The sequence below is a fragment of the Schistocerca cancellata genome, chromosome 1 (genome assembly GCF_023864275.1).
Source record: "Schistocerca cancellata isolate TAMUIC-IGC-003103 chromosome 1, iqSchCanc2.1, whole genome shotgun sequence".
In the NCBI taxonomy this organism is placed as follows: Eukaryota; Metazoa; Arthropoda; class Insecta; order Orthoptera; family Acrididae; genus Schistocerca; species Schistocerca cancellata.
In genome coordinates this window covers 1,165,516,072-1,165,542,884 of record NC_064626.1, presented here as the reverse complement: position 1 = coordinate 1,165,542,884, position 26,813 = coordinate 1,165,516,072, and the positions used below count along the sequence as shown (strand labels likewise).

At 40.7% G+C, this 26,813-nt stretch overlaps 1 protein-coding gene across 3 annotated transcripts in view; it reads right to left on the bottom strand.

Moving 5' to 3' along the window:
* LOC126163190 (uncharacterized) overlaps window positions 1–18,861 on the bottom strand; it is a 94,710-nt gene extending 75,849 nt beyond the window's left edge. The window contains exon 1 of one of the 3 annotated variants that reach the window (XM_049920153.1): window positions 18,584–18,861. Coding sequence is in view for 1 of the 3 variants with exons in the window: in XM_049920146.1 (XP_049776103.1) it covers window positions 18,423–18,431 (9 nt within the window). In the remaining 2 variants the exon portion in view is untranslated. Of the gene's footprint in view, window positions 1–17,926; window positions 18,062–18,422; window positions 18,531–18,583 lie in introns of those variants that run through there. The other 2 variants (XM_049920146.1, XM_049920157.1) reach the window with 2 other exon arrangements.
* Between the last annotated feature and the right edge of the window lie 7,952 nt (window positions 18,862–26,813).

Below are 26,813 nucleotides of genomic sequence, written 5' to 3'. Positions count from 1 at the left end.
GCATGAATGGACACAGGCAGACTGTTTGTTGGTAATGAGGATCACTCTGTGGCTAAACATGCCTTGGTGCACGGCCAGCACATCTTGGCACAGTGCTACACCGTCCGGGTTATCTGGATACTTCCCACTAACACCAACCTGTCAGAACTCCGGAGATGGGAACTTGCCCTTCAGCATATCCTCTCTTCTCGCTATCCGCCAGGCCTCAATCTCCGCTAATTTCTAATTTCAATTTGCCGCCTCTCATACCTCACCTGTCTTTCAACATCATCTTTGCCTCTGTACATCCGCCCCGACTGACATCTCTGCCCAAACTCTTTGCCTTTACAAATGTCTGCTTGTGTCTGTGTATATGCGGATGGATATGTGTGTGTGTGCGAGTGTATACCTGTCCTTTTTTTCCCCCTAAGGTAAGTCTTTCCGCTCCCGGGTTGGAATGACTCCTTACCCTCTCCATTAAAACCCAAATCCTTTTGTCTTTCCCTCTCCTTCCCTCTTTCCTGACGAGGCAACCGTTGGTTGCGAAAGCTAGAATTTTGTGCGTATGTTTGTGTTTATATAAAAAGCGCTGGCAGGTCGATAGTCACACAAACAAACACAAAACATACACACAAAATTCAAGCTTTCGCAACCAACGGTTGCTTTGTCAGGAAAGAGGGAAGGAGAGGGAAAGACGGAAGGATGTGGGTTTTAAGGGAGAGGGTAAGGAGTCATTCCAATCCCGGGAGCGGAAAGACTTACCTTAAGGAGAAAAAAGGACAGGTATACACTTGCACACACACACACATATCCATCCACACATATACCGACACAAGCAGACATATTTAAAGACCAAATGGGGGGGAGGGCGGGGGGGGCAGGACATGAGAGACTAGAACTTTGAATCGGGCTTGGCATTCCAACACTGTGACCCATAACCACAAGGCCATGATTCTTGCAATACGCTCGATGCTGCACATCTTGAGCTTGGACCGCTTAAGGTTCTATTTTGCTTCTTTTTCTCACAGTTAACAGTACATCTTCTTCCTGTTTTCATGCTTCAATCCTGCTCAGGTTTTGGCGGGCTATCCAGCTATCCACTGGGCCAAATGCCTTGGAAAGATCACAAAAATACCAGCAGGCGATATACCATTGTTTAAGGCTTGTACTATTTGGTGAGTAAATGTATAAATAGCATTCTCAATTGCAACCCTTCTGGAACCTAATCTCTTGCCACTGAAGTTTGTGATGACTCTTCAATACAATACTTTTCTCAATTCTGCAAATGATGTCTTGCCACCTTTCTCATGAACTGATTGCATATCTTAAACTATCTAGAAAAATTTCCTGTATCAGTGATGCATTGCATTTATTACTAAGGACATTACTTATTAAGCTGGCACAACTTTTCAGAATTCTGTTTCAGATTCCCTCAACACCACATGAGCTTCTGTTTCTCAGTATTTTTGTAATTCTTTACTTTCACTGAAGGGTGTCGGTGCTACTTCTAGTTGCTTAAAGTCTTGTAGAATTATACTTTTAACATATTCTTTTGTTCCTTCAACTGAACCACTTAATCCTATGTTTCCTGCTATATATAGAAAGTGACTGTTAAAAGTACTTGCAACTTGTGAATTATCTGTCACAACATTGTCATTAATTTAATTGTTATGGAATCTTGTACACTGACTGGCTGTCCTACCTCCCATTTGACAGTGTCCCACATAATTTCAATCTTGTTATCTGCATTATTAATTTATCAAGACATGCATACTTCTGGTCATTGCAATGACTTTCCTTAAAATACTACAGTATTTTTTTAAGTATGCAAGCAATATCATATCTTGGCTTACTCCGACCATTACCTGAATTTCCCTCTTCCTCTTACACGAGATCTTCTAGGTCTAAATCTTGACAAAAATTTAAATTGGAAGGCACATTTAGACTTCTTAGCAAACAAACTAAACAGCCTAGCTTATCCGATGTATGTCTTATCTGGTTCCACCCTGATGGACACCAGGAAGATAGTCTACCACAGCTACTTTGAAACTATAATTCAATACACAATAATTTTCTAGGTAAACTCTATGAACAGCCTGAGATTACGTACACTTCAAAAGAGAGTCATAACAAACATTTGTTTAGTCCATAAAAGAATATCTTGTTGCCCATTATTTAAAAAATTAAAAATACTAACCTTTCCTTCTCTGTACATCTACAAAATTTCTATTTTCACATATAAAAATCAAAACTCCCTTGACAATTTTCATTTCAACCTCAATTATAGTACTTTTCACAGACAGTTTCAAACTTCCCTCTCATAATTTAAAACTTTACGCTCTAACACCACTGTACATGGGATTAAAAATTTACAATAAACTAAATAACACAAATCTGTTTAATATGGAGTTTGACCCACTAAAAAGATTGTTACTTAATACACTAGTGGAAAAATGTTATTACTCAATTGAAGAATTCATGCAGGACAGTTTGGCAATTTGAAAAGAAAAGAAACAACAAAGATTATGTATTAAAATAAAGTGTTAATATATAATATAAATTGTATTGCAAGCTGCAAAATCACCGTGTTGTAAATGTTCTTGTTAAATTGTTCATGCCTAAAAATTCCAAAATGCCTGCTTAAATATGTTAATTATTATAATCTTATTTTTTTAAAGTAATCTGACGTGTCTCCAGTACAAAAATCTTTGATTTTTAACTATATGTTATGAGACAAATAAACTACATTCTACATTCCTTAGTTAGCTGCAGCTCATGTTTTTAGAGATGTTCTAGATTTTTTAAGAAAGTAACTTTAAAACACTGACACAAATTTACTATGGAATAAACTGAACTTCACATTAACATCTCTTTCTTCATAAACCTACATCCTATACTACCCATTTTAGCTTAGTCTTAAAACACCTTGCCCTGTTTATATTAATAAGCCTCACTGCTTTGTAAGAGCCTGCCTCAGGGTTGCAAGGTGCAGGCTTGTTTACAACAAATTAAGAACTAATCATGAAGCTTCATAAGAAATGCTGCCATGCAGCTGTCAGGAATTTTCAGTCTTAGAAAACTAGATAATCAGATTGCAGAAGTGGCTACCGACATATGTTTATAATTTCTTTTGACTTAGCAGAGATTCTCCATGTTTTGCTATATGCTGGAAGAGAGTTTAAGAACCTTGCACTAAAAGACACTCCAGACACTGAACATGGAGGCAAAATGAAGAAAGGCTATGAAAATTATTTTTCCTCTTGTACTGCCATCACACTTCAGCTGAAACTAACTTCTATTTTCAGTGACAGATATTAGTACGGAGTAAATTTACTGGGGTGATAGAGTTTCAAAATTCTTAAAGACGCTGTACAGTAATCTAGTGTATTCAATGCTCTTACCAACAGTTTCTGCTGAACGAATAATTTATTTACTGAAAGTGCATTGTTCCAAGAGATAACTACATAATACAAACAGGAGTGAAAATATGCCGACACCTTTTTCTTTAGCTCAATGAAATGAGAAAGAATACTACTATGAAAACATGCCAAATTGAGCTTTTCGATTAGTTTATCTATGTCTTCACTCCATTTTAACATGTTATCCAACTGGACTCACAGGGAATTTTACACACACTGTTTCCTTTACTGCAAGGCCAACTTTGTCTATTTTTAGGTACTAACAGGTCATTTTGCTTATTCGAAATTGCATAATATGCTAGGGCTAGACAAATTGTTTGCTGTGAAGTAGTAGTAGTTCTTCTTCTTCTTCTTCTTCTTCTTCTTCTCCTCCTCCTCCTTTTGGGAGGGAAGGTTATCAGGCTTCTGATTAGCTTGATGCAGCCCACTATAACCTTCTCTCCTGTGCCAATCTTTTGATCTCCGAACAACAACTGCAACCTATGCCCCCAATTATTTGCTGGATGTATTCCAAAGTCTTTCTCTGCAGTTTTTACACTCTACAGTTCCTTCTAATACCATGGAAGTTATTTCATGATTCTGTAACATATGTCCTACCATACTGTCCCTTCTTCTTATCTGCCTTTCCCATTTATTCCCTTCCTCACTAATCCTGCGAAGAATCTTGTCGTTCCTTGGCTTAGCAGTCCATGTAATTTTCAACATTCTTCTCTAGCACCACATCTTAAATGTTTCAATTCTCTTCTGTTCCAGTTTTCATATAGTCCACATTTCACTACCATGCAATACTGTACTCCAGACATACATTTTCAGAAATTTCTTCCTCAAATTAAAGTCTATGTTATGATAATGACACTTGCAGGCTTCTCTTGGCCAGGAATGCCACTTTTTGCCAGTGCTAGTCTGCTTTTTATGTCCTGCTTGCTCTGTCTATCATGGGTCATTTTCCTGCTACATAGCAGAATTCCTTGGCTTTGTCTGCTTTGTAATTATTACTCTGATATCAAGTGTCTCAGTGTTCTCTTTTCTGCTATTTTCATTACTTCCATCTTTCTTCAATTTTTTCTCGCAATCCATATTCTGTATTCATTAGATTGTTCATTCCAATCAATAGATTCTTTAGCTTAGACTGATTTATCGTGTAACCAAAGTTTAATGCATTCTTTTTACCATTCATGTGGATAACCTCACACCTTTCATTATTTAGGGTTATTTGTCAATTTTCGCACCATACAGATATTTTCTCTAAATTGTTTTGCAATTTGTTTTGATCTTCTGATGACTTTACTAGTCAATAAACAACAGCGTCATCTGCAAACAAGCTAAGGCGGCTGACAGATTGTCTCCCAAATTGTTTATATAGTTAAGGAACAGCAAAGGGCCTATAACACTACCTTGGGGAATGCGAGAAATCACTTCTGTCTTACTCGAAGACTTTCCATCAATTACTACGAACTGTGACCTCTCTGACAGGAAATCACAAATCCAGTCACATAACCGAGACGATATTCCATAAGCACGCAATTTCATTACAAGCTGCTTGTGTGGTACAGTGTCAAAAGCCTTCTGGAAAGCCAGAAAAACAGAATCGATCTGAAATCCCTTGTCAATAGCACTCAACATTCATGTGAATGAAGAGCTAATTGTGTTTCACAACAAGAACAATGTTTTCTAAACCCATGTTGACTGTGTGTCAACAGACCGTTTTCTTCAAGGTAATTCATAATGTTCAAACACAATATATGTTCTAAAATCCTGCTGCATATCAACGTTAACAATATGGGCTGTAATTTAGTGGATTATTCCTACTACCTTTCTTGAATATTGGTGTGACCTGTGCAACTTTCCAGTCTTTGGGTACAGATGTTTCGTCGAGCGAACGGTTGTATATGATTGTTAAGTATGGAGCTAATGAATCAGCATACTCCGAAAGGAACCTAACTGGTATACAGTCTGGACCAGAAGACTTGCTTTTATTAAGTGATTTGAGTTGCTTCACTACTCCGAGGATATTTACTTCTCCATTACTCATGTTGGCAGCTGTTTTTTATTCAAATTCTGGAATATTTACTTGGTCTCTTTTCTGAAGGCATTTCGGAAGGCTGTGTTTAGTAACTCCACTTTGGCAGCACTGTCTTCAATAGTATGTCCATTGTTATCGCGCAGAGAAGGCACTGATTGTTTCTTGCCACTAACATACTTCACATACAACCAGAATCTTTTTGAATTTTCTGCCTGGTTTTGAGACGAAGTTTCGTCGTGGAAACTATGATAAGCATCTCACACTGAAGTCCAAGCTAAATTTCGAGTTTTTGTAAAAGATCACCAATCTTGGGGATTATGCATCTGTTTAAATTTGGCATGTTTGTTTCGTTGTTTCTGCAACAGTGTTCTGACCTGTTTTGTGTACCAAGGAGGATTAGCTCCGTCGTTTGTTAATTTATTTGGTATAAATCTCTCAATTGCTGCTGATACTATTTCTTTGAATTCAAGCCACATCTGGTCTACACTTATATTATTAATTTGGAAGTAGTGGAGATTGTCTCTCAGGAAGGCATCAAATGAATTTTTATCTGCTTTTTTGAATAGGCACATTCTTCATTTATTTTTGGAGGATTTGGAGGTTACAATATTCAGTCTCACTACGACAACACCGTGTTCACTAACCCCTGTATCCATTTTGATGTTCGTTATTAACTCAGGATTATTTGTTGCTAAGAGGTCAAGTGTGTTTTTACAACCATTTACTAATTGTGTGAGCTCATGAACAAACTGCTCGAAATTATTTTCAGAGAATGCGTTTTGCACAATTTCGGATGATGTTTTATGTCTACCTCTGGAATTAAACACGTATTTTCACCAACATATCAAGAGAAAATTAAAGTCACCACCAACTGTAATCGTATTGAATCGGGTACGAGTTTGAAATCAAATGCATATCTTTTTTTTAACTTTTCAGCAATTGTATCATCTGAATTGGGAGCTCAGAAAAACGATCCAATTATTATTTTATTCCAGTTGCCAACAATGACTTCTGCCAATACTAACTCACAGGAACTATCTACTTCAATTTCACGACAAGATAAGCTACCTGTAACAGTAACAAACATGCCACTGCCAACCGTGCTTAGCCTATCCTTTCGGAACACCATAAAGTGCTTTAAAAATGGGTTTGCAAGAATTTTGGGATGTGGCATTTTCAATTGCCCTAATGATCCTTTTCTGTGCTATGAAACATTGCTGATACATGTTCTTTCTGATCTACTGCAATCAAGGCTTCAGTAATGGAGTCAAAAAGGACAGTTTCTGTTGATTTGAGTTTTCTGAACCCATGTTGGGTATTTGATACAGAATGACACTAATTCACTTCCTAAGTGTGATATTAATAACCGCTTATCTGGTCTATCTAGCAGAGACTCACTCCTAGCCTTCTCGACTGATTTATTAACTGTCATAACCGTAGTTGCTATACTGCCATGATGAATGCTAATCCCTGTTTCTATATCAACATTGTCGGTAAAGTTTGGCCTCTTTGCAGCTACAAGGTCTAAGATATTTCAATTGTGTGTGAGCTGCTGAGCGAGCTGCTCAAGACAGTTCTCAGGAAACATGTTCAAAAGTATTTCACATGGCTGTCACAGAGAATCCATAGACATCCCAGTCTATATTCACTAGGTTCAAGTCGCCTCCAACTAGTATTGCATGATCTCGGTGTTTATGCGCTATTGACCCTATACATTTTTGAATGACTCTGTCATAGCAGAAATGGGTGGCTGGTAAAAAAATTCAACAATTGCCTTGGTTTCATCTACACCTGTTATACACGACCAGATAACTTCATTCTCACACTCAACTTCAACCTCACTAGAGAGAATATTTCTGTCAACTGCACTGAACACTCCCCCTCCTGTGACCTCTAATCTGTGTTTCTGGTATACGTTCCATGACTCACTAAATATCTCAGAGCTTTCATCTTCGAGTTTCAGCCAGATCTCGGTCCCAAGAATAATTTGAATACGAGAAATTTCGTGGAGGGCAGCAAATTCATGAACTTTATTATGGATACTTTTATTGACAGGGGAAGTGTTTTTATTCTGAACACCATTTGACTTCCCTTGCTGCATATCAACTGGTGATGTTCATCAAAGCACCTAAAACAACTGCATAGCCTAAAAAACCTTCATGTGCACTCCACAAGTACTCTGTTACCCAAAGAGCTGCTTTCTTTGTGTAGTGTATCCCTGGCATATAAAGGGGAGTCCTACAAATCCCCACACAATAACAAAGTTCTAAAAATCTGCAGCCAAGACCAATCACAGAGTGGACAAAGCCTTTGGTTGAGACCCTCCACTAGGCCCCAAACCAAAGGATTCCAATCAAATCTGGGAACGATGCTGCAAATTGTGAGCTCAGCTTGCAACCCACACGCGAGGCCAGCAGTCTTAATCACCTCCACCAGCCACCTGAACAACTGAGGATCACCTCGGAACCCATGTGGCAGGCATCATTGGTGCCAACATGTGCCACAACTTGCAGACGACTGCACCCTGCTTGATCAATAGCCGCACACTAGGCTGCCTCCACATATTGAATGAGGCCCCCTGGCAGACATACCGAGTGCACTTTGGTTTTCTTTCCAGACCTGAATGCTGTATGCCTAAGGGGCTCCATAACACGCCTAACACTGGAGCTCCCAGTAATTAGTAAACACCCCCCCACCCCGAAAGGCTGCTCGTTCCCTGCTGTAAGAGCAGCCACCTGTCCACCTACTGGATGAAGGGGTGAGGCCTGGTGGCCAGTCACTCCGTCTCGTGTGATGTGAACGCATTATCACCCGCCACTCATCCTACTTTGAGGGCAGATGCACCACATCAGGTACACTAGGAGGTGCCTCGGAAGCAGAGCCCATGGGCAAAACAAGTGACACCTGAGGTGCCCCATGCGATGTGCCACATTCTCCACCACTGCTGCATCCCAAGGCAACAGCGTGAAGGTAACTGACCCTAGCCAAAAGCGCATTCAGCTTTTTACGAACTGCGGCCAGCTCCATTTGCATCCGCACACAGCTTGCACACATACTAGCCATCGTAGCAGGACTAAATGAAGAAGTAAACTATAAAAGCAGACAGAATATAGATATGCAACTTGCTACCCTCCTGTTGTGTCACCAATGATTGCTGATCCATTAATGAGCTATGTAGTTAGCTGTTCAGTGAGCTACTACTGCATTACATACTGGATGAATTTAAACTTACAATAATGCAAGATTAAACCTCTTAAACAGAAAAACAGGCATGAAATGTAATAAATATACTACAACGAAAACATAGAAAACAATAACACTTAATTTGCCATGCTGTAGTTGTATATCAGCTGAGAGCTGGAGCCATAGAAATGTCTGATCTTAGCCTAAACGTGAGAAGTAGAGGTACATAATCTGACGGCTGAAACACACTGTTCTCAGCAGTCTTGTTTCCATCATTTTATTAGGTGATGGACCTGGGCAAGGAGCCATTTAAAGGCAACGAGGTGCTCCATCAATAGGTGCTGCTGATAGTGGGGAGCCTGCTTATGATCTCTAATGGCCCATGATATTTCTGATGACCACCAAGGTATTGTCTTCCGCCGGAGGAGGCCTGAAGAACAGGTGATCACCAAATCAAATGCTGAAAGAATGAGTGTAATTGTATCCTGGACTGCCTCATTGATATCTACATGTGGTCGGCAACTAAAGTTGACACTCAATACTGATGAGAGCCCATCTGGGCAAGCATCCACAGGAGTGGCACTGAGGGGAGGGACAGGAAGATCAGGGAGTGGTAACTACCACACAGGTAATCGTGGACTCTCCAGTGGATGGACAGGAGAAGGCAGGGGCTGCAAATGGAAAGGTCAATAGCTAAGAAAGTACCGTGCGCCACAGTGAAGTTTGTGGGGGTACCAACATTCAAGACACAAAGGTCAAGTTGACCAATACGTTTTCGAGATCTTTCCCCTGGCCAGTGATCGTGGTTCCACCCCACAAAGGGTTATGGGCGTTGAAATAATTCCAGATTAGGAAAGGAGGGGAGAGCTGAGAAACCAATGCAAACAATATGTTCTGAGACACTTCACCATCGACACGGAGGTAAACATTGCAGATGGTAATCTCCTGAAATGCCATTACCAGAACAGCCACAGCCTCCAAAGGTGAATGAAGAGGCACAAGGTCACTATATAAAGTGTCCAGAGTATATGTGTAAGCTCCACCTGACGATACCCAGTATCCATGAAGGACCAGGGTCCATGTTGTTAGGAACCATATCTCCTGAAGGGCATTACAGAAGGCAGGGGAAGTGCTCAGAAGATGTCATAGCTCAGCCAGGTGGCGTAAAAAACTGCCGCAATTACACTGGAGAATAATGTTGTCGATGAACTGTGAGGCTACGAAGGGATCACGGAGTCAGGTTATGCCCTAGATCACTTGCTGCCACTGGCTGAGGGGTTATGGTAGCAATATACATGCTGAAGATTAGATGGGTAGATCACATAACTAATGAGGAGGTATTGAATAGAATTGGGGAGAAGAGGAGTTTGTGGCACAACTTGACAAGAAGAAGGAACCGGTTGGTAGGACATGTTCTGAGGCATCAAGGGATCACAAATTTAGCATTGGAGGGCAGCGTGGAGGGTAAAAATCATAGGGGGAGACCAAGAGATGAATACACTAAGCAGATTCAGAAGGGAGATGAAGAAGCTTGCACAGGATAGAGTAGCATGGAGAGCTGCATCAAACCAGTCTAAGGGCTGAAGACCACAACAACAACAACAACAACAACAACAACAACATGTGGCATATTGTTGCAGTCGGTGGTTCCCTCTGGTGGTGTGTGTATGGGTAGCATGTTATGTGGCGTATGGCGTTCATTTGCGTGGTAGCATTGCACGTGTGTGGTATCAGTAGTGACTGAGCTTTTAGCAGAATATTTTTCAGTGTGTTAACAATTTTGGTTTCGTTATATCGACGTTATTGTACTTTTTCTGTTCATCGTGTGTGAATTTTGGTAAATAGCTTTGTTTATGTCTTTGGTAGGTATTGATATGACTGAGAAGGTCAACAGTTTTCGGTTGTCGGCGATGATGGGGGACAGTGAGTTGTCTCTAATGAAATTTCTTCAACTATTCAGAGGTTAGGATAAAGTTGTGAAGTGTTCAGTGTGTCGCGAAGAAATGAAGCTTACTAAAGTTCGATCATCTACGACCAGAGACGGCTATATGTGGAGATGTCGTAAGGATAACAGGTCAAGGGAAGTGTCCGATTCCAATTTTGATTTTCTAGGTAGTATTAAGTGTGGTGGTGGTGAAAGTTTTGAGATTTATAGTGTGGCATCGGTAGTTTCTGTTGACCTATATAGGTCAAGGGAAGTGTTCGATTCCAATTTTGTTGTTTTATTGTGTTTTTGAGGTACTGATGATTGTGGACGTGGTTGTAGTTTTGGGTTTTATGATTTGGTATCGGTAGATTTCTGTTGTCCTATATAGGTCAAAGGACGTGTTCGATTCCAGTGGATATTGCTTTTAGTTGATTTTGGTAAGGTAGTGGTCATTTTATTTTATAATTTTTGTCGTTTTGTTTAGTGGCGTGTGTTTATTTTTAGTTTGTCCCCACCCAAAAACCCCCAAATTTCCCCCCACTTGTCCCATTAGTTTCATTATATTTTTGGAGGAATATGTGTTTTATGGTTTTTGGATCTATTTTTGTGTTTGTTGTCATGTTTACGTAATGACGTCATAGTCATGATATGGGAGTTGCTGTGAATGGTCGTTTCCGCCATATTGGTGACGTCATTGGTCAAAGCAGACAGGTGGAATCTGACGATTTCAATAGCTGTAATGGCTTGTCTGCCCCAGTTTCAGGGACAGAGGAGGAACGTGAAGCCCTACAACCAGCAACCTGTCGCTTCTTCAGCCACTGGCTGGTATCCATTTGGAGATGATCAGAATCCTGGGAGGGAAGTGTCGAAAGGGAAGGAGGGCCCCCAACTCCCTAGGGAGGGCGTGTAGTCAAGCGGCCCTGTGGGCCCAACATACAAGGTGCAAAGGGCGGGTGTACTGATGCTAGAGAGGAAGACGACGACGCAGCAAAAGCAAATGTCACTGTCATACGTACAGGATGCAACAATCTTATTTCTTCTTGGCCTCCTGATATGTGTGATGATCACAAGTCTTGTATTCTTGAATTTTCTTTTCTCTTTGGAATGCAGTGCAGTCCAGTAAACAGAGGGAACAGTGTTCCCTGTGGGGTAGGGGAGGGGGTGGAAGGAGTGGGGGGAAGAGGGATGGCATTAAAGTTTAACTGACCTCCACAATCCATAGAGACAGGACTGAAGCACCAAATGGGAGGGGAAACATAAAATTTCACATTGCATCCATATACCACTACCTTGAACTTTTTAGGCAACGAGTCACCCTCAAAGGCCAAGATGAAGGCTCCAGTATCAATCACATTGCTCTTTGATTGCCACTGGACATGACAGACAAAATGCACATCCCATCATTACAGACTGGCATGTAACTCATCATTGGTCTGTCAAAGGAGATTGGAAGGGGGGGGGGGGGGGGGGGGGGGTGAAAGCTACAGGAATGTCACCTTGCTTATCACAGGCAAGCGGTATCCACAACTGAACTGGGTATGCCATTTTAATCAGAAATGAATCATTTTCATTTCTGAAAACACTGCTACTTCCCTGAAACTGTTCTCCATGTATTCAACAAATAATAATAGCTTTGCGGCCAAAAAGGAATCCCCATTGGTACCAGAATAAACTTAGTACTGGCAGGAGTATTTCTTGCCTTGACCAACAACCTCGCTGCAGTGGTAACACTGGTTCCAATCAGATCACAGAAGTTAAGCATTGTCAGGCTTTGCTAGCACTTGGTTGGCTTACTGTCCAGATCTGCCAAGCATCATTGGCAAGCGGGAGCCCTCAGCCTGCCAGACCAGTTTCTTCAGTATCTCAGTTGACACTCTGGGGTGCATTCAGCTTCGCAATGCCAATTGAGGAGCTACTCGACCAAATAGTTGCGGCTCCAGTCAAAGGAAACCATCATAACGACCAGGAAAGTGGTGTGCTGACCATACACCCCTCCTATTCGCATCCTCAGTTGAGGATGACACTGTGGTCGCTTGGTCCCAATGGGCCACTTGTGACCTGAAGACAGAGTGCTTATTGCTCAGTTGACACTCTCCCATTCAAGCTGCCCTTCCCTGTATACTTTCAAGATCCTCTATTAGTCCTCTATACTAAAATGTACACTTTCACGGCCGGAAATATGTCTATTATAATTATCCGGGCTGTTATGCCGTGGTCGGTTGATGAATTCTGTGTTGATTCCCAACACTTCGTCTCCAACTGCGGGAGACATCTTCAAGGGGGTCCGTAGCTCAATGGAAGGTCCAACACACCCACTGGCTCGCTACTGACTGAGTAGTCAGTCAGTAGCGAGCCAGTGGGTGTGTTGGACCTTCCATTGAGCTACGGACCCCCTTGAAGATGTCTCCCGCAGTCGGAGACGAAGTGTTGGGAATCAACACAGAATTCATCAACCGACCACGGCATAACAGCCCGGATAATTATAATGGACATTAGTTCTCTATGGCAAGGAACCCACACATCTGAGCAATATTCCAGAATGGGCCGAATGAATGATTTGTAAGCAATCTCCTTTGTACACTGATCACACTTCCCCAGCATTCTACCAATAAACCGAAGTCTAACACTTGCTTCACTCACAACTGACCTATGTGATCATTCCATTTCATATCCCTCCCAAATGTTACATCAAGGTATTTGTATGAGTTGGCAGTTTCCAACTGTGACTCACTGATATACAGTCACAGGATACTACATTTTTTTGTTTTGTGAAGTGTAAAATTTTACATTTCTTAACATTTAAATTAATCTGCCAATCTTTGCACCAGTTTGAAATATTATAAGGATTTGACTGAATATTTATGCATCTTTTTTCAGATAGTATTTCATTACAGGTGACTGTATCATCTGCAAAAAGTCTGATGTTACTATTAATATTGTGCACAAGCTCATTAATACACAACATGAACAGTAAGGTTCCCAACACATTTCCCTGGAGCACACCCTTAGTTGCTTCTGTATCTGACAATGAGCTTCCATCCAAAATAACGTGTTGTGCTCCCTACCAAAAAGTTCTCAGTCCAGTCACATTTTTCACTTGATACTCTGTATGAGTGAATATTTCACAATAAGTTACTTGAGATTTTGTGTAAGGCAAGATATCCACGACAACTGCAAGCTAAGTAAGGGGCCAATGCTGCAGAGTATCAGTATAACTGAATTGGGATTCAATCCAGACCAGACAACTTATTTGTTTTCAACTCTTTCAGTTACTTCCCTACACAGGGACCCCAATTACTATGTCCTCCATATGGGAGCCTGTAAAATAGTCAAACGACAGTATGTTTGTATGATCCTCCTGAGTGAATGATTTCTTAAATGCAATATATAAAACTTCAGTTTTCCTTTTGCTGTCCTCTATTGCCACACCAGTCTGGTGAACAAGTGACTGTATAGAAGCCTTAAACCCTCCTAGTAATTTTATGCAAGACCAAAATTTTCTCAGATTCTCAGCAAGATCTTTTGCTAAGGTATGACAGTGGTAGTTGTACACTCAGCACATCAATGTTTTTACAGACAGACGAATCTCCACTACCCTTTGCTTGCCATCACCCACACTTTTTTCAGTAACTTCAAAATTTTGTTATTTAACAACAGTGGGTCTTTTCCAACCTTAATCCACTTGCTCAGCAAATATGTCTTCACAGTGTGGTTTACAATCTGTTTAAACTTTGCTCGTAACTTCTCTACATCAATCATATTGGAACTAAATGACACCCTTTCGTTGTCTAAGTGGGACACTAACAACTGATTATCTGCTCATTCTAACAAAAATGCTCTCCTGGCCTTCTTGAGTGATTTATTAAAAATCATCGTACTGTTATCATCATCACTAATCCCTGTATCTATACTGACACCACTGACAAGATCAAGCCTGTCTGTAACTACAACGTTTAAAATATGTCCATTGTGTGTGGATTGTCAAACTAATTGCTCAAGACTGTTTTTAGAAAATTGTGTTCGAAAGTATTTCACGAGATTGAATGTCCATACCATCTCCAATGAATCCATAGAAATCCCAGTCTATACTCGATAGATTGAAGTCACTTCAGACTATTGCGTGATCTCTCTATTTCCATGGTACTGAGCATACTTTAACCTATTCGAAATTTGAATAATTACAGTTTTTTACGTGTTGGGCGAGACGAGACAGTCTGTGAAATAGTCTCTGAAAACTACACCGAACAGATAGTTTGGAACCCCTACCATGAGGGAAAAACATTAAATCTAATGGCAACAAATAGACCTGACCACTTTGAGAATGGCCACATCGAAACTGGTATCAGTGATCATGAGGTAGCTGTAGCAATAAATATTACCAAAGCACAAAGGTCAACTTAAAAAAGTAGAAGGATTTATACGTTCGGTAAACTAGATAAGGAAGCAGTACTGTCGTATATCAGTGAGGGACTTGAAACTTGCAGCTCAGAACAGGATCAGGTACAGGAACTACAGCTAAAGTTCAAAAGAATAGTTCACCACACAGTGAATAGTCGTGCCCGATAGAACAAGTCAATAGATGGGGGAAAACGTTTCACAGTATACAGTCTCTCTAAAGAAACTCCTAAAGAAGCAGACTACCAGACTACAAAGCAGAGAGCTGTAGATATATAGAGGCTGAACGAAATGCATTTGATTGTCAAGAGAGCAATGCATGAAGTCATCAATGACTACCTCAGCAGAATATCGCCAAAACATCTTTAAAAAAAAAAACTGGTCATATATAAAGGCTGTTAGTGGCACCAAAGTTAGTGTCCTGTCACTCGCAGATGAGACTGCTATAGAAATTGAGGGTAGCAAGGCAAAAGCAGAAATGTTCACTCATTTTTCAACTATTCTTCTAAAGAAAAAGAAAGCCCAGGAATATTGCCCCAATTTAATTCTTGTACCACTGAAGAGATAGTGAAACAGTTATCAGTGTCAGTGGCATTTAGAAACAGAAGAAAATGTTGAAATTTAATGAAGCTCCAGGGCCTGATGGAATCCCTAAAAGATTCTATGCTGAATTAATGGCTGAGTTGGCCCCCCCTTAACTGTAATCTACTGAACATCATTCAAACAAAAAAATGCACCCAGTAGTTGGAAGAAAGCAGACGTCACACTAGCAGAAATGATGTACAGAACTACCTTCCAATATCTTTGATATCCATCTGTTGCAGAATTCTGAAAAAAATCCATCATGTGAAACCTAACTCTCATTTTTCTAATATGACATACCAAAAGCCATGGACCAAAGCACTCTGATGCAGCGTTTCTTAATTTCTGAAGAGCATTTGACTCGGTTGCACACCTACAGTTATTGTCAAAAGTGTAATCATATGGGGTATAAAGAGATATTTGTGGCTGAGCTGAGGATTTTGGTAGGGGGATGCAGCATGTTATCTTGGACAGAGAGTCATCAACAGATGCAGAACTAACTTCAGCAGTACCTTAGGGAAGTGTTGGGACCCTTCCTGTTCATACTGTATACTAACAACCTTGGAGACAGTATTAATAGTAACCTCAGACTTTTTGTAGATGATTACCTATAATGATGTACTGTCAAAGAAGCTGCATAAATAGATCTTCATAAGATTTCAAACTAACACAAAGATTGGCAACTTGCTTTGAATGTTCAGAAATTTAGAACTGCGCAGTTCACAAATTGAAGAAATATAGTATACTATGACTATAATATCAGTGAGTCACACTTAGAATACGTCAACTCATACAAATACCTAGTTGTAACAATTTGCACACTGTACATCACATAGGCTCAGTTATGTTAAAAGCAGGTGACAGACTGTGGTTTGTTGGCAGTAGAATACCAGGGAAATGCAATCAGTCTATAAAGAAGACTGCATAGAACACACTTTTGCAACTCATCATAAACTGTTGCTTAAGTGTGTGGGGGACACACCAAACAGGACTACCATGGGACGTCAAATGGACACAAAGGTCAGCATGGTTCTTCACAAGTTTGTTTGACCCATGGGAAAGGCACAAAGATTCTGAAAAACTGCTCTGCCAGATGCAAATTGTCCTACGTGAACCTACTTAGAACCAACTTTTAAGTGCTGAACCTAGAAATATATTACAAGCCCCTATGTACCACTACCAAAGGGATTGTGAAGACGACTGATGACCTCAGAATTTAAGTCCCATAGTGCTCAGAGCCATTTGATTGTGAAGACAAGCTCGGACTAGTAACAGTACACAGAGGTATTAAAACAATTATTCTTCCAATTATTTATATGTGAATAGAATGGGAGAAAGCATTAATAACTGGCACAATGGGACATGCCTTCTGCCAAGCACTTTTTGCAGGGTACAGATGTAGAAAGATGCTTTCACTTATAGGTGGGGCATAAGAACTAACATACCTTGACACAAGGTTGACTATGGGATCAAAATATGTGTTAGATGGTTCCAAAACACTACATTTAAGCAAAAATAAAACACTACTGCACTGCTTTTTATGGGGCTGGGGGCACCTATCATTTTTCTGTCGATATGAAAAGCCATCAAATACCTGTGACCATGGGCAAGTTAGCATACCCAGTCACACAAAATGCTGCTCAGCACATCATGGTCACTGGATGGTTCACAACCTGTGTGTTTGGTTCCATACCCTCTTTCCATCCACCTCTGCCACAGCTCGCACCATCTCATATGGCTATGTGTACTCCAGGACTCATTTCTTTTTACTTGATGAAATAATTTCCAGTGCTTTCTTCTGGGTAAACAGCACATTCATGCTTTAGTAAGGAGCAGCTCAGACAGCCAAAAGATAACATGACTGTGGAGCAATACAGAGTTTACTGATTCCATGTATTCTATTTTCAACATTTGCCAAATCGTTCAGGAAGCAACAATATTTTGACTTTTGCAGTTATTCATAATGTGTAGTTATAATGAATTTTAGCAGTAATAAATTAACTTTATATTGAACAGTTCCTCTACCACCCAAAATTATACCAATCAATCGTTATTTGATCACACTTTTCTTAAACTAATACACTATTTAGTTAGCACAGTAAGAGCATTAGTTTCTTGTACTGCGAAAAGGAGTCCATTCGTTTAGTGAACAACTCTGTAACATCTGAAAACTGTATTTGCACCTCCTGATTCTCATAGGAGCCCACAGGGGGGAAAAGGGGCACTTTCCACCTCCCCCTCGCCCCCTTCACCTATCCTTGGAATCTGGAATTTTTATTCATGCAATGAATGGATAAGCATCAATTCTCTGGGATACATTTTTGGTGACACCTACAAAACTTAATTCTTATGGCATGACACTTTTAGAAACAGACCAACTATTTTATAAGAAAAATGGTAATTTTAGTGTCTTGACACCTCAGCCTTCCTGTCTGGATGAATTTCTGCGGACGCCAATGCTGATGCTTTTAACTTTGTACATGACCGAGTTCAAATACGTGATAACATATCCCAACCCCTGCATTAAACAGCTCATTGTATAGATGTAAACTATTCTCATCATCGTAATTCGGTGGTAGAGAGCAGCATCACACTTTTACCCACACTACATCCTTGGCATAACTGCAAACGCCTAACATCACAGTGCGTCCGCGTTTGTCGTCACTGACAGTGGACACAAACCGATGTCCCATTGATAACACGAGAAGAACGTACTAAGCAAGTTGGTAGACAACATATAGCCGTTAAGGCAGATTACATATATGAAATTCAAAGCTGTGTCGTTTTACTTGCGGTCATAGCACGTTCGGTTTAGAGCAATATCAAATAATTTAATGCCTGCAACTCATAAAGACAAAAAATTTTGGAAAAACAAACACTTGTTAATGATTCAACACGCATGAAATCATTATACCTGGATCATAATGTCAAATTGACAGAACAAAGCACCCACAACAAAAATAACGTACACAACTGATTCGTTAGTCCCGCGCTTATGAACCGTACTAAGATTACGTATATACAGAGAAAACACACTTCCACAGACATTGAAAAATTGCAAATTTCAATACCCACCTTTCCAAGCGACAGTTGAGGTCGGAAAAGGACGTCGTCTCCAGATGAAAATGTGGTGACTGATTAATTGATCTTCGCTTCTTTTTCTCGACGTGATGTCCGTTGGAACAGCATCAAACTCGGTTAGAAAATATCAAACTACTGAACTGCGGATTGGAATATCAACAATATTAGGAAAAGAAAGGTACTGTAAAGATGACATCTTGCGTTGCAGGCAGGCACAACGAAAAGACTGTTAAACATTTAGCTTTCGACCCAAGCTCTCTTCAGAAAAGAAAAGAAGACATACACACTCGCACTCTCACAAGAGAGCACACCTTACACACACACGACCGCCATATCTGGCAGCACCAACCGGAATGCAGCTGTCACGACGTACGAAAACAGCAATCTGGAGTTGAATACGAAAGGGGGAAAGACATCAGGGTACGTGTGGGGGAAGAAATGAACGTTTTCTGGTGGAACGTGTAGGGCCTAGATAGAGACATGACAACACTGCCAGGAGCATCGTAGGGTGGAAGTGAGATTGTTGGGGGGGGGGGGGCAGCAGAAAAGGAGAGGAGTAGGGAAGGGGAAAGACGGGAAGTTGTGCTGGCAAGGGGAGCACACAATGAGGATGAAGGGAATGAATGGAGAGAATGTGATTGGACAGAGAAGGTTGAAACTGTTGGGAGGAGAGTGCGAGAACAGTAGGTCACCAGAGGAGGGGAGAATACAGATGACACGGTTTCTGAAGCAGCCACTGAATTATGCTGAGTTGTATGTTGTGCCATAGGATAGTCTAATTTTCTCTTGGCCACAGTCTGTCTGTGGCTATTCATCCTGTTGGACAGCTGGTTAGTATAACAATATAGAAAGTGGTGCAATGATTGCAGCAAACCTGGTGCATGACGTAGCTGCTTTCACAGGTGGCCCAAACTATGGTGGAGTAGGGTAAGCCTGTGACAGGACTAGAACAAGAAGTGCTTGATGGGTGTATTGGACAGGTATTGCAATTGCGTCTTCCACAGCTGTATCATCCCTGTGGCAAGGGGTTGGAATTTGGAGTGTCACAGCGGTGGGCTAGCATGTTCTGGAGGTTGTGTGGGTGACAGAATACCATTTTAGAAGGGGTGGGAAGGGTCTTGGTTAAGATGATCCTCTTCTGAGGGCATGGTGATAGGTAATCAAGACACTGACAAATGATGTGGTTTAGTTGTTCTAGTCTGGAATGGAACAGACACAGCCAAGGGAGGGTCTGAGGGGTTTGGACTCCTACTATCACCTAAATGAGATTCCACATGACCTAGTTTCTGTATTGTGAATTGAAGGTATTTTGATTTTCAATCATATGACGAAAACTGGATATGCACTATCGATAATCAACAAGGCTATCGACAGATTTAAACTACTAAAAGCACTATTGGCTATCGTCCATTTTTTCTTTCTTTCTTGTATTTCAATGCCCCATATGGGGCGAGATGGCAGCAACATAGGCGCCAATCTTCAGCCGAGAGACAGACAGTATGTACACAACATGGAGGCATTTAAAACAACATAAAGGAGTTTACTTTGGTCATTAATAAACTTTATCGATACTAGTTTTTCAATTCCGATGCATAAGTACAGTAAATCTGATACATTCACAGAAAATTCCCTATGTCAGATTACTGTCTCGCCAAGTGCGATCAGTAATAACGATTTTATTGATAGCCCATGCATCCAAATGGGGCAAACATTTTCACCAGGCTTTGCCACCGCTAGTAAGGGGCGGCTTTATTGTGACATTGAGGATTCCATAATTTTCCACTCAAGCACTTGCCATATTTCCTTTATGACCACCCCACACTTGCTCTATGCGATGGAGTATATATTGTGACAGTACATTTCATGGGGATGAACTTCCATTTGATATTGGCACATACTAATAACATCTGGTATTTTCTCAAAAACGTGTACATACCTTAAAAGCAATACTCGAACTTTGCCTGTTGCAAGAGGTCTTTGATTAGATTATATTTCATTTAAACTGGATGGCATTTCATCTAGTTTAGAGGATAGTTGTTAAAAATCTGTTTTAATCGTTATTTATAACCTGTTATACAATTTGGTAAAGGAATCTGGTGGGTGGCTGATGGTTGCATTAACTATCTCACTCCTAGCGCTCATTTTTAGTGACTGAAACAGCGAATTCGCTATCTCTGGCATTCAGTTCTATCCCATTGCGTGTTTTAGTTTCCGTTTTGAGTGACGTTCTTATTTTCCTTATTTACAGAAGTATTGCACTGTGTAAATTCGAAAACAATACACGAATGACTGAATTGCACACATCATCTTTCCAGAAAGATGTCATTAATATTCTGAAACAATCAAGGACCAGCGCGCCATATGTACAGATGCAATACAAAATCAGACATCTTGTGCAATCCAGCTCCACTACTGTTAAAACTAATTACTTCAAAAATTTTAAAATAATCAAATACCAACTAAAATTGGCACTGAAGCATAATATTTGTGTAGTGGAATCTATTACATGCATAGGCAAAGGAGAATAAACACTGCTGCCCATACTTCTTGTATCATGTCATAATATCGATTGCTGTCCACAATTTATTGAAAATTTGTTTATACTCGTAAATAGTTCTATTTACATCAATTTCTTTTTCACAATTATATGGAACTTAGGCTTTTCTCAATTTTTGTCCCTGGTCCATGTTTCCATAGTACATGAAATGGATACAAAGACATTGTAACAATGTAATGGCAATACAATTTTTGTACACAAATGTACATAAAAACTTGGCTTGTCATTGCCGCCACTGTACTGTGACCCCTTTTTGAGTGACAGTACATTCTTTAAAGGATAAATGTCTGAAAGTTAAATTTCTCACAAAGGTCAGTTGCATCACATAGTTGGCAAGAAAAGGAAGATGTTTTGCTACTACATTCAATGACATGAGCATATGTATATCCTTAGTACCATAAAATAACTTTTCTTGTTGGAATGCCGCAGTTATCATAACCAGAGGTCATAGCTGGAAAACGCTAAGCTCGGCAATGCCAGAGCATGTATTTTTTGCAGCTAATGTAAAAGTCAGCTTTGCAGTAAAAAAATGAATGTTCAAATGATGTACATTGTAGTTTGGAAACGATGGCATGCTTATGGCATGTGATTGTTATGTCACCAAACCAAACACTTTCAACTAATTTAACAGGATAAAAAATACATAAAACATTTCTGATTAATGGGGTATGGTACTAAATATATATCTACTAATAAGACATAATTAAGTATCTTATAATTATATCATTATATACCTGAAATTATGCTACAAAATATACAAGACTATGGAATCCGAAAGAGAAAAAAAGGGGATGAATGAGTTGTACATCATTTGAGAGGTTCCATGCCCTCTTTTGCATTTCGCCTCTCATTTTCATCACTTTTATTAATAATCTATGTCATTGCACGGTAGTAACAGACCGAATAAGGTTATTGTAATGAGAGTATTTGTACTGGCAGCTCAAAAAATACTTTTCACTTGATTCCTAAACATGTTTTACTTCCCTGGGTGGCCTGTGCGAGACGAGCATCGGAGGACGCGGCACACTGCGTTTCCGGTTGGGGGCTGCAATTCCCTGACTTCTGAGGGGTTCATACAATAGGCTTAAGCGCCTGGAGGAACGACTGACGTCGGTCGAGTTTCGGCTATTGTATGCAGGGCGAAACGACCTGCGAGACGTCTGAGTGTCGCCGCAGTTTATGTGTTTACCGTTCTGGCGCGTCTGGAACGAAGAATCCTGGCACCGACTGACTGTATTGTCCTCTTGATTCTGAGAATACTTGTGGACTGTGCCCTGCTGGATGCGAAAGTCTGGCGCCAGATGACTGGTGGTCTAGGCAGGTTGTTTTTGTAGCTGGTCAAATGGCAAGTTCAGTGCCCTCTGCTGAATAGCAAAGGCATGATTGGCCAACTTAGACTGAGGCTAATTGACGTCATAAAGCCCTGCTCGAAATTGGAGAGAACAGACGCTATTGGCCCAAATGATGTTCTGAGACAGTTTGGGGGAATTTTGGAATTAGAACTGAATGCTCATTTGCAGTTTTTCGAGGAGAGTAGGGAGTAGAGCAATGTTGGCTTCAGTCTTGCGTTGCACGGGCAGGGTATTCAGAATCTGATCTTCCTCGGAGTTGGACGGTCTTGCGACTTGGTCGCTTGTTTTCGGAAGAACTTAGAATTCTCGGACAGCCTTCACGGCCAAGGGTTGACACAGAGTTGCTGCACGGCAGAAGTCGACGCCTACAGCATCAGGATGCTGCCTGCCAACGACGTCCTGCAGAATTCAATACTGGTACAGTATTTTGCGGCTCCGGCATTATAGGACCTTATCAATTTTGTACTGAATCCCTCAGCAGCATGTGTGTTCGCTTTGCTACAAGTCAACCTTGCTTGTTTCTCCTTGTGATCCCATTTGAGCTCTCACTACTAATTGTGATACTGTTATATAGTCAGGAGATTAATATTTGATTCATTAGGACCTCCAGTCATTATCGTCAGTCTATTGCATCACAGAGAGTAGGAGCCCCTTGTTCTCGAGCCAACTCTTATTCTCATAATATTTCAGTACAGCCTATATCCTATAAGCTACTGTGTGTGCCGACAATCATGTGCACTTATGTTCTGATGTATAATAAATCTCATTGTAATATTTAATCCGCATATCATTTTGTAGATATAGCCAGAATCCTACTTCCTGTTGTTTATTATGATAAAGTTCTCTTTTTTTAGTAGATTACGATTTTTATTAAATTATTGTGAGTGTGCACTCCTTATTTTACCAACAAGCAGGGTCCACCATCATTTCCTTCCATTACCGTTGCGTACATAATTAATTTGCTGGTTGGAAAGGGGGGGGGGTCGAATGCAACTCTTCTCCACCCCAGAACCTGCACGTTTTCACATTTTTCAAACCATTATAAAAAAGAAATCCCATACAGAGTAAAATATGCTCAAGAGGTAAGCTTTCTGTGGTACAATTAAGTCTTTTGCACTGAGACATAATGATTTGCTACAATATGACACTACTGCTTCTTTATCTTGCTTACTCAACTTGTTTCAGTTTTCCTTTGTACTTTGGTAACCATTGCTGCTGCAACTACCTCTTAGTTACTAATGCAAGTTTCAATGTGGACAGTCTCAAAGAGGTCAGGTCTATTTGTTGCCATTAGATCTAATATATTTACGTCATTGATGGTGTTCTGAACTAACTGTCCTTGGTAGTTTTCAGAGAACGCCTTTTGTGATGTTTTAGAGAATATCTTCTCCATCCCACAGCCAATAAAAATACAATTACCCCAATTGATTATTGGATGCTTAAAGTACTCCTCTGATGATTACACTACGATTGGAAGACTTATCTACAAGAGAATTAGCGTTTTTCCTAAAGTATCCAGTTACATCAGAAGTTGAAACTGGTGGTCGATGAAGGATTGAATAAAAATTTTATGACCCCCCCTTGATACTGAGTCTTGCCCAAATAATCTAACATGCAGCTTCAATTTCTGTCTTGGTAGACTTGAGATTCTTGTCTACTGCAGTAAATACATCGTCTCCATTTCCTATTTCCCTATTATTTTGGTATACACTTAAATTTTCCGCAGATGTTACTATGGTCAACTTCAGGTTTAACCAGATACCTATGTTTAGTATTATGGGAGCTTCAGTGCCTTTTAGGAGTGCTCCAAAGTCTGGCACATTGTTGGAAATGATTTGGCAGTTACTACCAGGATTTTAATACTTCCGAATTTGGTGGCATTTTTTTTAGATCTTAAATGATACACTCTGGTCTCCTGCAGCTATCATTTTCTGAGCTGAATGGAGAGTCACCTAATCAAAAAAAACATTGCGTGCACTGCATACACTGTCAGCTAGCTAAATAGCAGCCTCTGATGTGTAGTGCACGCCTGATCGATTTAGGGGAACCTCACAGTTCTTAATTCTACAGCGCAAGTGTAGAAAGTCATACCCTAGCTTGTCACAGAACCCACAGTCTCTGGTTCAAGCCTTTCACTCGACACGGGACTAGGGGCCATAGTCTTCTCAGGAAACAATGATACAATTGTAAGCTTCGTTGAAACTCCATGAGCGAGAAGGTATTCTCATCCTTCTCTGCCAGTTGCTGGAATGATCCAAGTGTAACTTCAGAGGCCAGACAAACGGTATCGTTTGTCACAACGTTCACAACTATCAAGAGGTAGTTGCATCCTGTTCCCACAATGACTACTGGAATACCCTCTTCAACATGATGAAAGAGGGATCCAGGCATACGCACAGAGTGCGCATGATGTTCCTTCCCATCTCTTGCTGCCATTTTCCGAAGGGATACCATTATCCACCATACATTTCAACTGCTGATGATTAACAGACCTCTACACTTTTGAGCTTGCCTCCCCTTAACTCCCCTTAATACATTGAAAAGCAAATTTTCCAAGAAGTAAAGTGACTTTCACTGGCTCAGTTTCAGTGTCAGTGGAACCTGTTGGTTAGGGGGATGGGTATAAGATCCTGAATTCTCCATACACCCTGTCTCCTCTGTACAGGACGTCCAGGCTTACCACTGACATACCAGTCAAAGCGTAGTGGATAAGTAGTGATAGATCCTGCAGTCACAGTATTTTGGCTATTTAGAATATTTCATCATGCCATTAGGTCTGAAGAATGCAGCCAGAACATGACAGTGGTTGGTAGACATGATACTTTTTTAAGTTTGACTTCTGTTACGCCATCTTAGATGATGTCATGAATTTTTCAGCCACATCCCAGCAACACGACAAGCTCCTCAGACACGTTCTCACTGCCTTACAGGATGGGGGCATGGTCATTAAGGAAGAGAAGTCTCAGTCTTCGTAGGGCATAGAGTAAATTCTGCAGGAATTGAACCTACAATTGACTGAAATGATCTCTCCAACACTCTGCATTGCCACATGCTTCGACACTTCTTGGGGATCTTGAACTTCTACCAGAGTCACCCACCGCAAACAGTGGTAATACAAGCACCCCTAATTGATACCCTCGCGTCAGAAAGAGGAGTAGGTTAAACTGACAAAATGAAGGAGCCATTTGAACTTGCTAAGGAATGTTTAACACGAGAAATTATGTTGGGTCATCCCATCCCACATGTGCCGCTCACTGTCGCCACAGACTCCAGGGACACCATGACTGGGTTGATAGGGGACGAGACTCAATGCTATGCAATCTTTTCAAACAAACTCAGGCTTCACAGTGTAAGCAGTCTGCCTTCGACCACAAACTAGTAAATGTCTATGGGCGGTCAAGTACTTTAGAAACCACAAGCCATGTATATGGATGACAAACCATTCACTGACACAATTTACCACCTTTCAAATGATGTCGGCCCCTGCCACTATCGACACCTTAACCTAATTGCACAATACACTGCAAATGTTTGTTACCTACATGGAGTCGACAGAATAATTGCGGATTACCTATCATGTGTCAACGTCGCATCTCTCCACATCGACTACAATGAGCTAGCACCCAAGCAGGGTAATGATGTAGGAATTACAGACTTACTGAACAATGACCTACAGGACTGCGCATTGAGCAGTGAATGTCACCTGGGTCCAAAGCGCTACAGAATCCGACCCCCAGTGCCAAGTTGACAATTCGCCTCATTACAGAGCGATTCGTGTGGCCAGACATAAAGCAAGGCTGCCACAGCTGGTCACAAGAATGTGTAGCATGACAATGCAGCAATGTGAGTAGGCACATACAATCGCATTTAGGACAATTCGAGATACCACAGGCACACTTTTGCTACGTACACCTCGACCTCGTCGGTTCTCTCACAGAGTCAGAGGGATATAAATACCTGTCATCAGTAGTTGACAGAGCATCCCAATGGATCGAAGTGATCCATCTGAAGATTATTGCAGCAGATTCAATGGCCCATGCCTTCACAGATAAAGCAATGCAATAAACGTGAATTTTGTGTCTTGCCACGAGATAAAATATAGGTCCTTCACCAAATCACATATGCTAAATGCGAAAATGAAATCAGAAATGTCTCATTGTGTTCCAATTTTTGTGGAGAAGGTACGCCACTTATACCACTTTAGAGAAACTTGGGAATGACTAAGTAACGATGCAAGAGAAATCTGTAGTTGATTAATATACATGTCATGTGACAAAAGTAATTTTTTGTACTAAGCAAAATAAAATAAAATGAA